General features: G+C 32.0%; 1 protein-coding gene across 1 annotated transcript; it reads left to right on the top strand.

Moving 5' to 3' along the window:
- Positions 1 to 64: 64 nt before the first annotated feature.
- Positions 65 to 7,173, top strand: LOC139482408 (isochorismatase domain-containing protein 2-like). Its single transcript, XM_071266310.1, has 4 exons — positions 65 to 276; positions 4,217 to 4,327; positions 5,274 to 5,406; positions 6,242 to 7,173. Exons 1-4 carry the CDS (start codon positions 96 to 98, stop codon positions 6,423 to 6,425), a joined length of 609 nt encoding a protein of 202 aa, XP_071122411.1. The 5' UTR covers positions 65 to 95; the 3' UTR covers positions 6,426 to 7,173.
- Positions 7,174 to 14,121: the final 6,948 nt, after the last annotated feature.

The following is a 14,121-nucleotide window of genomic DNA, read 5'->3' as shown; positions in this document are numbered from 1 at the left end:
TGGCGTTAAACTGTTAAATGAGGTGTGCGAAAGTAAATTCGAAAGTAAATTCGCACATCTGTTATAAGGGGAATAACTCTAATTGAAAACTAATCATGGCAAGGAGACTTGGAAAGATAAATTTGAAGAATACGGCGTTATTCTTGTGTGACATGCAAGAAAAATTTAGGGGAAACATTGTGTATTACCCACAAATAATTTCTGTTGCTAATAGGATGCTGCAAGGCGCTAAAGTTCTTGAAATGCCGATAGTCGTCACTGAACAATATCCTAAAGGTCATAATCTAGTTCATGTCCTATTTTTCAGCATAAGCGATGATAAGAAATTGATTTGTTTTTATACGACCGCAAAATTTTTTAATTTTTCGTCGTATATTGCTATCACGTTGGCGTCGTCGTCCTGCGTCGTCGTCGTCGTCGTCCGAATACTTTGAGTTTTCGCACTCTAACTTTAGTAAAAGTGAATAGAAATCTATGAAATTTTAACACAAGGTTTATAACCACAAAAGGAAGGTTGGGATTGATTTTGGGAGTTTTGGTCCCAAAATTTTAGGAATTAGGGGCCAAAAAGGGCCCAAATAAGCATTTTCTTGGTTTTCGCACTAAAACTTTAGTTTAAGTAAATAGAAATCTATGAAATTTTGACACAAGGTTTATGACCACAAAAGGAAGGTTGGGTTTGATTTTGGGAGTTTTAGTTCAAACAGTTTAGGAATTAGGGGCCAAAAAAGGGGCCCAAATAAGCATTATTCTTGGTTTTCGCACAATAACTTTAGTATAAGTTAATAGAAATCAATGAAATTTAAACACAAGGTTTATGACCACAAAAGGAAGGTTTGGATTGATTTTGGGAGTTAAGGTCTGAACAGTTTAGGAATTAGGGGCCACAAAGTGGCCCAAGTAAGCATTATTCTTGGTTTTCGCACCATACATGTAACTTTAGTATTTATAAGTAAATTGAAATCTTTGAAATTTAAACACAAGGTTTATGACCATAAAAAGAAGGTTGGGTTTGATTTTGGGAGTTTTAGTCCCAACAGGTTTTTAGGAATAAAGGGCCCAAAGGGTCCAAAATTGAACTTTGTTTGATTTCATCAAAAATTGAGTAATTGGGGTTCTTTGATATGCCGGATCTAACTGTGTATGTAGATTCTTAATTTTTGGTCCCGTTTTCCAATTGGTCTACATTAAGGTCCAAAGGGTCCAAAATTAAACTTAGTTTGATTTTAACAAAAATTGAATCCTTGGGGTTCCTTGATATGCTGAATCTAAAAATGTACTTAGATCTTTGATTATTGGCCCAGTTATGCCAAATCTAACTGTGTATGTAGATTCTTAATTTTCAAATTGGTCTACATTAAATACCAAAGGGTCCAAAATTAAACTAAGTTTGATTTTAATAAAAATTGAATTCTTTGGCTTTTTTGATATATATGCTGAATTTAATCATGTACTTAGATTTTTGATTATGGGCCCAGTTTTCAAGTTGGTTCAAATCAGGATCCGAAATTATTATATTAAGTATTGTGCAATAGCAAGAAATTTTCAATTGCACAGTATTCAGCAATAGCAAGAAATCTTCAATTGCACAGTATTGTGCAATAGCAAGAAATTTTCAATTGCACAGTATTACGCAATAGCAAGAAATCTTCGATTGCACAGTATTGTGCAATAGCAAATATTTTCATTGCACAGTATTGCGCAATAGCAAGAAATATCTAATTGCACAATATTGTGCAATAGCAAGAAATTTTCAATTGATTGGAGTTATCTTTCTTTGTCCAGAATAGTAGTTGAATCAACTTAAATCATTGTTTTATACAATACACAATGTATATTCACTTTTACTACCAACTGATAAATTAAAACAAACTTTACTATTCAGTGATAACAAAGGGAAAGGGGGATGTGAGAAAAAAAATGGGGGGGGGGTTAAACTTTTCTCATTTCAGATTTCATAAATAAAAAGAAAATTTCTTCAAACATTTTTTTGAGAGGATTGATATTCAACAGCATAGTGAATTGCTCAAAGGAAACTTAAAAAAAGTATTTTAAGTTCATTAGACCACATTCATTCTGTGTCAGAAACCTATGCTGTGTCAACTATTTAATCACAATCCAAATTTAGAGCTGAATCCAGCTTGAATGTTGTGTCCATACTTGCCCCAACCGTTCAGGGTTCAACCTCTGCGGTCGTATAAAGCTGCGCCCTGCGGAGCATCTGGTTAAATTTATTTTTATTTTTCCTGATATGTGTAATAAAATTTAAGATAAATTTGAATTACAATTACTTACATGTAGTCTAATTCAAATAATTATGTGTCTTGAAAGGGGGTCTCATTGGGGGGGTTCTGATCCCGGATCCCGCTTACTGTTTTGTCAGATTCCCATATCCCAATTATACTATGTACCTAAGCGATTCTCATTTTTTTATAATTTCTCGTGTCCTGATAGACCTTAATTCCCGTTTTCACGGCACAATAATTTGACTTTCCTGTGTCACGCTTACGAAAAATTGGCAATCCCGCGTCACGCTTTATAGACCCCAATGAGACCCACTTGAAATAGGGGGGCAGGACTTTTTCGGGGAAGTCAGGATAGGGTGTTTTTAACCTTGTGTTTGACGCTTTCAGGATTCAGGATTTTTTTTTTTGAATTTTGGGATGTCAAGAATAATTATTTTTTAAAAACAGGACCTTGGGATTTCATATTTTTAAGCCCGGGATTTCGGGATCAGGACCCCTCTGACCTCGATCTCCTCTTGAAAGGCTATTTTAATTTTTTTTCTGTTTTTATGCCATCCATAATAGTTATGATGTATTGAAAAGTTATTTTTTAATTTTTCTTGTGACGCCTTCCTTCAACGTCATAACTTTGAATTCATTTTTTAGTTTGAATTCTGAAAGAGAATTATTTCAGGGGTTCAAATTAGCGGTGGTCTGAGGTCTGGTACCTAAAAAGATTAAAGGCCAGACTTCTGATTTGGTTATTAGCTGCACCTGACATACTTTGGATTTTCAAGTTTCAGAAAACATACATATATGATCAACATGATCAATGATGATAAGTTTCATCATGACACACTTTGTTATAACTTTTAAATTGATTTGTTAATGAGTAACGATAAATTAGCTTTGTGCTGAAATTTATTTTTAACTAAGTCATGTCAATGATCTACTTCCCAGTTCATTAAAAGTAGAGCGTGTAAGGTAACATTTATTTTTAGATAATTATCATGATTATGAGAAAACATTTCTTATATTTACATGTACGTGCATTTATAAAAAAATGTGGCATAGTGTTGTTCCTTCATTTTTCCTTCAAAACAAAATAGGACATTCTCATACACATGTATGCTTTTATAAAAGTAAAGTTATTGAATTATCTCCCCTTATATATATTGCAAAGTTAGAAAAAATTAAACCATATATTACTAAAAACTTTATTTCTTTTTTTTAAACAGTCAAATTAACAGATTAAAGTGTTATAACGGGGATAAGTTAAAGTTGAATTTTCTTCTCTTTTGACATGTTAGATTTGTTTTCTACCTTCAACCTCTATAATGTCTATTTTTCTCTTAAATGAAATGTCAGGCAACAAGTTATTGAGATACTTATTTGATAAACTTTTCAATTAAACCCTGACATGAAATATTTAGTCTTCTTTTTCATTAACAGACTTGTGAACAAGAGCCTACCCATCATCATTCTATAATAGAACACCATGCAAGCCATATATATACATGATATACGTAGTTATTGTAAATAATTTTGTGAACATCTTGTAATGAATTGGAACTGAAATCAATTTAAATCAGATGACACCATTTTGAATCGACTTTATAATTTCATTAGATTTCAGTCTGAGTGATTTGCACATGTTGAATGCATTGTATCAACCTACTGTAGTAGATTCAGATTTATTTTGCAATTTTATCATTTTAAACTGAAATGCGATTTTATTTTTTCGATTTTTGAGAAAAATCCTGTTTAATTCATATAAAATATTAAAAAAGGCAAGTTTAAATTATTGCATTCACAAGTTTCTTGCATTTTTCGCTATAATACATTCAATCTCATTAAAATCCGATGTTCTGATACGCTGGAGGGTAGCGTATCAGAACATCGGATTTTAATGAGATTGTAATACATTGTAATAAAAACCTTGCAATAATTTCTGAATTTACAGTACTAACAATTTCTAATTTGTATTTTAGGACTAGGCCCAACAGTTTCTGAAATAGATGTTAGTCAGGAGAAAGTATTCCCAAAGACTTCTTTTTCTATGTTAGTTCCCGGTGTTGTGGACCACCTGAAAACTTTGCCAGGTGAGAAAACATATACACCCAATATAGTAATAAAGAAAAGTGGTACATTTGCCAATTAGAAAACCATTCACCTGTGTTCAAAAGTAAGCAAAGATATGTTTCATATACTCTTGATAATCACCGAAGCACTCAGGATGAAAATTCTTAACCACAGATGTTTTAAAATACATTTTATTTTAACATTGTCATATTCAGTTATTATAGGGAAAGTTGTCTAGCCATTAAACTATCATTCAATAGACAAGTTTAGTTTGCTTATGATGTAGAGCTTAAAATATTATTCACCACTGAACATTTACATGATTTATGCATCAATCAATACTAGACAATAAGATTATCTTTCAGTTTGCAGTTCAGTTATTTGAGGAATTTGTATGCATGATTTTATTTTGATAATGATTTATATCCTCTTTTTAAAATTTGCTGATTATATCATATAAAAAGACACAAATTGAGAATGTTAATGTGGAAACTGTCAGAGACACAACAACCAGACCAAAGAGCAGAAAACAGCAGAAGGCCACCAATGGGTCTTCAATACAGCAATAAAAGCCAGCCCCAAAGAACAAAAGAACATTCATGATCCCCCAAAAAATTACTATCCAAAAATTTTGTGAAGAAAAAAATATTAGCTGTTTTTTTGTGTTTTTTTTTTTAAATGTGAAGTACAATGTAAGTATGTTGGTGCTACCAAAATAAGATATAAAATAAACAACACAAAAATCCAATGACATCTGGAGATATGGAAACTGTAAATAACAACTGAAAAATAAATAGTTCAAAGTATAGACAATAGACAGACCATGGGGTAGAAAAGACAAACAATATTGAAAAAGGGGAGGTAATTCAGAAAATTTGTGGAAAAATATTTTAATTTATTGATAATTGATTGATTGTTATATATAGTTGCTTAACATCCCTATTTTAGCTTAAACTTTTCTTTCAGATGTTAAGTCAATAGTATTGTGTGGAATAGAAAATCATGTATGCATACAGAATACAGTACTGGATTTATTAGAGGAAAACTTTGATGTGCATATCATAGCTGATGCTTGTTCATCAAGATCTATGACAGATAGGTTTGTACCATATATTTTATACCAGTCTTTGTGTTTTGTTACACTGTTTTCCTATAATTCCTTTAAAACCCCAAAAGTGACTAGGGCATAGAAATATGGTCACTTAGTCTTCTTTAGACCAGCAGTATACCTTTGGGTAGATGAGGCGTTTGTATTAATTAACCCTTCTCAATTTGATCAGTTTTCATCATACATTTTTTTTAATTTTCCAGATTCAAACACTTCCCTTGTTCTGATTTGTAGAAATATATCTGAATCCAAGCATCAGTTATCATGAAAGAAGAGACAAATTTTTGTTTAATTCAGGGGAGATGATAAATCTAACTGGATACGAATGTACATGTCCTTGAACCAAATTTTGCACTATTTCTAAGAAGGAGAATATGTTCCCCATTTATTTTTTATTTCATTAAAGGGGTTGATACAATGAATTATCTTATTGATATTAATGTCTAATGATAAATTTTGTGTTTATTTCAAAATAATATTTTTCCTGTTATTGCATATATCTTGTATATGAAATTGTTTCATTTTAATGCAAAATTTATCAAATATAAGCTTACCATTATTTACCTTTATATGTAACATCAACATTAAACTACCATTCAGTATATTTTAATAAAAGTTATATTTTTATATAAATCACAGTATCTATCAACATTCTATAAATGAAATTTGCTGTTCCTGCAACAATCATGTGGCATTAAGGCCTAGGAATACATGCTAAGACTTTGTTTGATACAACATAATTATATTGTCTTTATATTACCTCTATGTATGAAGCATCTTTTGTTTTTTTCTTTCATTCCTAATAAATATTTTATTTTGATTTCAGAATGTTTGCCTTCCAGAGAATGAGAGAAGCAGGAGCTTATGTAACTACAAGTGAGTGCATGCTACTTGGACTGTGTGGTGATGCAGCACATCCAAAGTTTAGACCAGTACAAAAACTAATTACAGAATCAGCACCAGACACAGGCTTGCTGAACACAACGATAAAAGGAGAAACAGCTCTCTGATGAACATTGAAGAAACAATTGTTATGGTGTGTGCCAATATTATCAAACTGTTGATTATTTTATGAATTATATTAATGTAGAAATTATTGCACAATTTGAAATGATTGTATATTGTATAACAGTGTTATTCATGTCAAATGATTGAAAGAATACCACTACCAGTTTAATGATCATTACTTGCACTACAAACCATTTTACATTATTAATTATGTGTATTGAAACGTTAAGTAAAGGACTAGCAGAATGACTGAAACCACATACTTCATTTACTTGTACCTTGTAAAAAGTACAGTGAATTCATATTATGTAACTTGTTAAGCAATTTTACCTGGTAAAATTCTGGTGTTGTGTACAGTGGGTGAACTGTTTAAATCTATTGAAGTAAGCTCACTTTCTTTATTTTATAAATTTTAGATTTTACGTTTACAAGTTTTGGGGTTATATTCATTACAAAAAAGGGGGCTTTTCTAATTTTTTTTACAATAACTCAAAAACGTTAGTTTTCAGGGTAATTTAACGGATCCGAGATACATGTACTAGACATACAATACATTTACCTCACACTTTTTAAGTAATGCATTTATGAGTGAATCGTTGTTTGAGTAAAGACCAGTGTCAAACATTTCTACGAAGTCAAGTCGATTCGGAAAGACCTTAGTTTTCAAATGAATTATGTGTTCGCCAATGATGCTGCTCTGAGTCTTGATAAGGGCTTAATAAAGCAACGTTAAATTTAAAAAAAAAAAAATATATCAAGTTTAGACAAATATTTCTGTAAAGAACTTTATTAATAATTGTTATAAATATCAATTTTGTTCAAAAGTTGTTTCTTCCTTAAATATACACAGCGAAACTAATGTTTTGAATGCCTAGTTTTGTGTACACTAAATCTACACAAGGCCTACATCGAGTATCGACTGCATGTAGACAAAACATGTTTTACACTACATGTAAACATTGAATTTTATCAATGGGAACGTAATTTTGTTTAGTTTACGTGTGAGTTACACTTACACAACACCAAGTTTAGGTCAATGTGAACACAGCCTTATTGTCTGTATTTTCGATGTTTAACACTTGGTAAGCCCCCTCTCGACACATATGCAACATCTCAGTCATTCCTTATGCAAAGATGTTGATTGAGCTAAGAATAACACATAGGGTCTTATGTTTAAATAGTTATCAGAGGTACAAGGATTATAACATGATATGCCAGACTCGCGTTTCGTCTACATAAAACTCATTAGTTACGCTCAGATCAAAATAGTTATAAAGCCAAACAAGCACAAAATTACAGTTTTGTAACATTGTATTACCAGTATAAACATAAACAAGAAACAGGAAGATAACAAAGCTGTTATACATTCTTAAATATATCACAGACTATATCATATATGTAATAATACATTTCATAAGAACTATTCTTCTTTTCACTACAGATACATGTGTAACATGAGGTCATATATAATAGCATTGCATAAACATGACGAAATAAACATGTGGTATCAATTATAACGATATAGAAAATAGATATAACGATACTTTACACATATGTGTTTCAACATTTTCAGAACATATTGGCAATGTTTTTGATAAATACAGAAAGTCGTTTATACAGTTGTACATCACATATTAAAAGAAGACCTTCATTTTTTTTATATATAATTAGGATTCACTGTGAAGTAGCTTGGTAGAAACTTTCCCCTGAATACAACAAATTTTCTGATTTGTACATTTAAATCGAAAATGAAATTCATCATCTATTTTGCTCCTGCAGAAACTACATATTCTATTATGCCTCGGTATGTTTTACCATCTGCCTGTTTTCAATAGGCGGACGCAGATTGGAACACCCAAAGTGTGTAATCCAAAGCCTTTAATATTCAGGAAGTTTTAGATGATATGTTTCTAAAGTAAACCTTTTTTTTTTAAATATCGAGTAAAATTGTCCTGGAGACGAGTTTTCAATATCACTAAACCACTGTTGTACAAACTGATCACAAAGTATTTGTTTTATCACGGTAGCCCGTTTGATTGGCAAAAATATATCGAATGCCAGTTCTGTTTATTATTGCTTGTAAATATAAACAATTTACCCATTTAAAGGTGTATTTTTTGTAGGCTTTAAACCAAGCATCAGTCTATACAATAAACTGCATAGCTTTGATTCCTTATTTACAACTTTACACCAATATAGATAACCATTCTAATGTTTACCATTATCTCCAGAGCTGTTTCCTACAGTTACACCAACACCATTGCACTTAAAGTATCTAACTATAAGCAAACATTGCAGCATCTTGATTACAGCACTTCTGTCCGTGTTATCACTGAAGACCTAATCATAATTCAGCATCAACATCTCTAAAGAAAATATATCACTGTCCTTAGTCTAGGGAACATAAACATTACAATTGTAGCCATAACTTCAAAGAGATTACGGATTCCATTGCGGATTTCGTTAGAGCATTTGAGTTGAACTGGATACTTTGTCAGAATGGGTCAAAACAATCAGGTCTCTGATAAATCGGCGAAAGAAGCTATGAGATGTCTATCCATCCTTCACGATAAATATGTCGATTGTCGTTCCTGCTAACAACGCTCCAAATGATATCAGGGGTAGATCCAGTCATTTTGAAAAAAGGGAGTCCAAACCAGGATAAATGAGGATCTAACCGTATCTTCCCATTCAAATGCATTGATTGTCCCCAAAAAAGGGGGCTCCAATTCCAGAAATCCACCCTGGATCCGCAACTGAATATTGTCTTTAAATGTAAATCATACTATTGAGTGTCACGTACTAGAATAACTAGAATAAAATGAGCCCTCAGGTAACCCCAAATACAAAAACAAAATGAGAATTTAGCGAATCAAAAGTCCTTCATGGGTTGAGTGAGCATTACATGGAACATCACACCTGAGGACTTGCCTAGTTTGTATGGAATACATAAACTTCAAAATTCCATTTGTAGTAAAACTTGAAAAGAGTGGCTCAGTATTGATTCATCCATTCAATGTGTTGTGGGATGTGTTCTATCATTTTGTGTATTCCTGTTCTTCATTTTGCTTATTTGTTTTGTCATTTTACCATTTTGATGACATATTTATTTGTTTTAATAGTGATTAAAATTATAACACAATTTCGACTGCTGTACCCTTATTTTTGTCATGTTTAATACCTATAAAGTATTTTGTCAATATAATGTAAATCTATGCGACTGTCATACAAGATAAAGGTTTAGATAAGTGTAAGACCAGGTTAAATCCACAAGTTTCTATATTAGGAAATGTGTATACCCAGTCAGGAATATGACAGATGTTTTCAATTCCTCTGAGCTTTCCATATCGCCATTTGATGAGGGTTTTGCCGATTTGAATTTCCTTTGAGTTCGTTTTTGTTTTTATTTTGCATTTCAACTATCATGTGTGATATATTTCACAAAGTATTCAATGTTTTCTTTCATTTAAATAAACATCTGATCAGTTTTACATTTTTATTTGAAAATCAACAGAAGCGTACACAACTAACACTAATACTGCGGTTATCTAAGGTAAACAAATAGTTGTTGGTGTAATCATTACAAAAATATCAACTAACAACCCTTTTTCACAATTGATACGTTATTCTCGTGCTTGTTCACACTATACGGACTTCATATACAGGAGTGTGCTACTTACGCAGAAACTTCTCCAACAAAGTTATGAGGAGGACAGATTAAAATTGACACTCCGTAAATTTTATGGACACCATCACTAATTGGTGGATCCATACGATGTGTGTTTAACCAAACTAGCTAAGGACATTTTTACCACATGGTAGATTGTGGTTTGTCATTATGTCGTCTAATCTTTTAATTACCAAACGTGACTTATTCCCGATTGTGACTGTTTTGCTGAGTGTGAATTCGCATTACTATAAGACGTGTTACGGTACTTGTCTATCCCAAACTCATGTATTTAGTTTAAATGTTTAATGTTATATTTGTAATTCTCATCGGATTTTGTCAAATGTGTTGACGTCTTTTCTATTATATTTATGTGTTATGGAAACAAAAATTAATCACCGCCGTCATTTATTAGATTTAATTTTGGTCAACATAATCTGTACGATAATTTAAGTTTGAAGTTGGATTCATGACAGACTGCACATATACATATTATAGTTAATTGCTATTGAAAAGTATTGCAATATGCGTTGTGTTTGAATGCAGTATCAGTATTTAGTTCTATTTTAATCTTTAATCAATCCTGGTTCTATCTTGCTTTTGAGATATAGTTTTTCATATGTGACGTAATTTTTCTACTGTTTCAGAATTCAAATTTTTAATGCCTTTTCACCATCGTATGTGACGTAATTTTTAATGCCTGTTCACCGTCGTATGTGACGTCATTTTCATAATTTACTGCGTTGAGGCCTGGACTGAGTCGGGTGTGTCTATTCTGTGTTAGTCATTCATTATGTATTCGTGTTTGTTTTAGGTAATGAGTTAATACTTCAGTTTCATTATGTATATCTGTTATATTCATTTGATAAAATTTACTGTTTGCAATAGCATTAATTGTTCTAAATAAGTAGGATGTTCTTATCCCAAGCATACAAACTTAGCCGTATTTGACACAACCTTTTTCAACTTTTGATCTTCAGTGCTGTACAAATTTGTACTTTTTTTCGCATTCGATCTTTTATATCTGGGCGTCACTGGTGAGTCTTGTGTGGACGAGGCGCGTTTTTGGCGTATTAAATTTTAAACCTGATGCTTTTTGTTATTCATTAATCATGTGTTTCTTTGTCTAATACGTTTTCCTATTTATTTGTATTGTAGTCCTGTAATATTATGTTGTCATTTCTATGTTATATTTAACATTGCCATTAAAGTGCGAGGTTTGGCATGCCACAAAACCAGGTTCAACCCACCATTTTTTCCTTTAAAAATGTCCTGTACCAAGTCAGGAATATGGCCATTGTTATATTATAGTTCGTTTCTGTGTGTGTTACAATTTAACGTTGCGTCGTTTGTTTTCTCTTATTTTTGAGTGTAAATTGACATTGCGATAAGACGTGTAACGGTACTTGTCTATCCCAAATTCATGTATTTGGTTTTGATGTTATATTTGTTATTCTCGTGGGATTTTGTCTGATGCTTAGTCCGTTTCTGTGTGTGTTAGTTACATTGTAGTGTTGTGTCGTTGTTCTCCTCTTATATTTATGCGTTTCCGTCAGTTTTAGTTTGTTACCCCGCTTTTGTTTTTTGTCCATGGATTTATGAGTTTGAACAGCGGTATACTACTGTTGCCTTTATTTATATGAAATTTAATAAAATTAAGATTATTTGATCAAAATAAAATTCTGGACAGATTGAAAGATTATGATCACACGTCTTACTGAACTTTAATTATGACTTGCAATTACAAGAAACAAATATGAATAATGACAATAAACCTTGATATTGTTACTTATTGCTAATACCTGAAATTAGTGCGTTTAGGTGACGGACCATATTTTCAATGATTGAACAACTGTGGCCATAAACGCTTAAAGTAATCATTATGCTGCTTTCTTCACTAGATTACACTGATAAAGTGCTTATATTATTTGTCAATGAAAAAGAAGGAATGTAGTGTATCAACTTAAACTATGGCATAAAATCACAAATATCCACAGAGGATCAAATACCGTAATGTAAGTAACTATTTTCCTACGCATGACCTTCAATAGTAAACCATAACTTATCAATAATTGACAAAAAACACCAATTCAAACCACAAAAACCAACAAAACATTGTTTTTTAAGTGCGATCTCGCATACAATTCTCAAATCTTCGCATCTTCTGAATATATGTGATTTACAAAAATTCTAGAAATATTTCAGTAGTATAAAATAAAAATATCACCTTATAAATTCTTAGCGTCTGACAAAGAAAAAACCAAAACAAACTGAAATGAAAAAATATCGTATGGGTCAAAAACGCAGCATCTAGTTGGTTCCTGCACAACCATTTTTTTTCTGTTTACAATAGTATTCAGATAATTCCACACTCCACAACAATGAAACTTGTTTGTCTGATTCTAAAAGTCGTGCTTTCTATACTCTAACTCCAAATACTGGACAAGGTTTGAAATACACTGTTGATCAAAAGGTTCGCTTCTCATTGATAGTTTTTCACACTTAGAAATACTAGGGCATTTTTGGGAATAGTTGTTGTGAAGTCGTAAAATACATTCACTGCTTTCAACACTTGCAAATCCAATATTACACGCAGAACAGACGATGTCCTCCGCTATTCCACAATAATAAAACCCAGCCTTGGCTAACTGTTCTACATCGACTCTCGATAGTGTGTCTGGGAATGTTTTGAAAGAATTCAGTCGATTCTCTTTTGTATACATGCTGTCATACGTTTCCGGTTCAGCATCCGTAATCGAACTTTTCTTCCATTTAGTAGTACAAGCAAAATGGCATGTCTTAAAGGTCTTTTTGTGTCTATCCATTTGATCACTCATGGACTTCCATGCGCGCAAACAACCTCCACAGTAAAAACACTGGACATAATCGGAAACATGATAATAAAAAAATCCAGCCAGTGCTAATTTTTCCCTGTATGATTGGTTTTCTATTGGATAATTCTGAAAAGTGCTAAGTCGGGATTCATAGGTTTCGAACTGCTGAAATATCATGGAAATTTTCTTACTCAGAAAAACTTGCTTCACTAAATTAAAAGCTCCTTCGCTTGAGCCTTTACAATTTAAACCATTCCGTCTGTAGTGGTACCACCACTTTTCACCTTTCATGTCAATAATTAATTTGAATATTTTGTTTAACTCATCGTACATATTTTTATGGAGTTTTAAATGACTTAACTCGAAATTCGTAACGTCGTACAACCTCAGAAACTTGAAGGATGTACCTCGGAAAAGACACGAAGTTACATCATGTAAAAAAATATGATGGCGACGACCAAGACTCTGTAATGTTTTCATATGGAAACTAACTCGGTCCATTTCTACTTCAACTCCCCAGCTCTTCAACACTTCTAATCCAAACTGTTTGAGATGATCACGAGCGTTTGAATAAATTTTGAAATCGTCAAGACAGTTATCTGCCAAAAGAACGTTAAATATGTTTCTAAAATAAGTCGCGGCTCTTTCTTTAGTTGTGGTTCCATTGCACTGCGATAAATTGTCATTTGATTCTTTATCTGAAATAATAAAAAAGCAATAATGTTAGAAATTTAAAGTTACAAGATATAGGATAAAAAATGAGCAGATGAGTAAGACTTATTTGCAAGGTAGCATTCCTGGACCAAAATCTAAACATATGTAAACTGATTGGTTTTCTGTAAAAACTAGTAACATCAGACAGCATGTAAGAATTGACATAATTGAATATAGGTTCAAAATTAAAATCAGAATAAAAAATGTATCAGTAATTAGTGTGATAATTTTGGATTTTAAATTAATGTAGATTTGTTTTATCAGTTATTTGGAATTACTCTTATTCGCGATAATGATTACTGCATATGGCATTTATTCCTACCTTTTTTGATTTATTGATATAGAAAACATGTTCTCCATCGAAAACCGAAGAATAAACGATACCTGTGAGTTAATAAAGCATTGCATGGCGTTTGTTGTTTCTTTTAAAATTGATGAAAATAACATGTGTTTGTTAGACAATGTATCCAACATCCTGTCATT

Source organism: Mytilus edulis, chromosome 7 (genome assembly GCF_963676685.1).
Source record: "Mytilus edulis chromosome 7, xbMytEdul2.2, whole genome shotgun sequence".
Classification (NCBI taxonomy): domain Eukaryota; kingdom Metazoa; phylum Mollusca; class Bivalvia; order Mytilida; family Mytilidae; genus Mytilus; species Mytilus edulis.
Note: the sequence above shows the minus strand (reverse complement) of the source record. Positions and strands in the feature narration are given on the sequence as shown.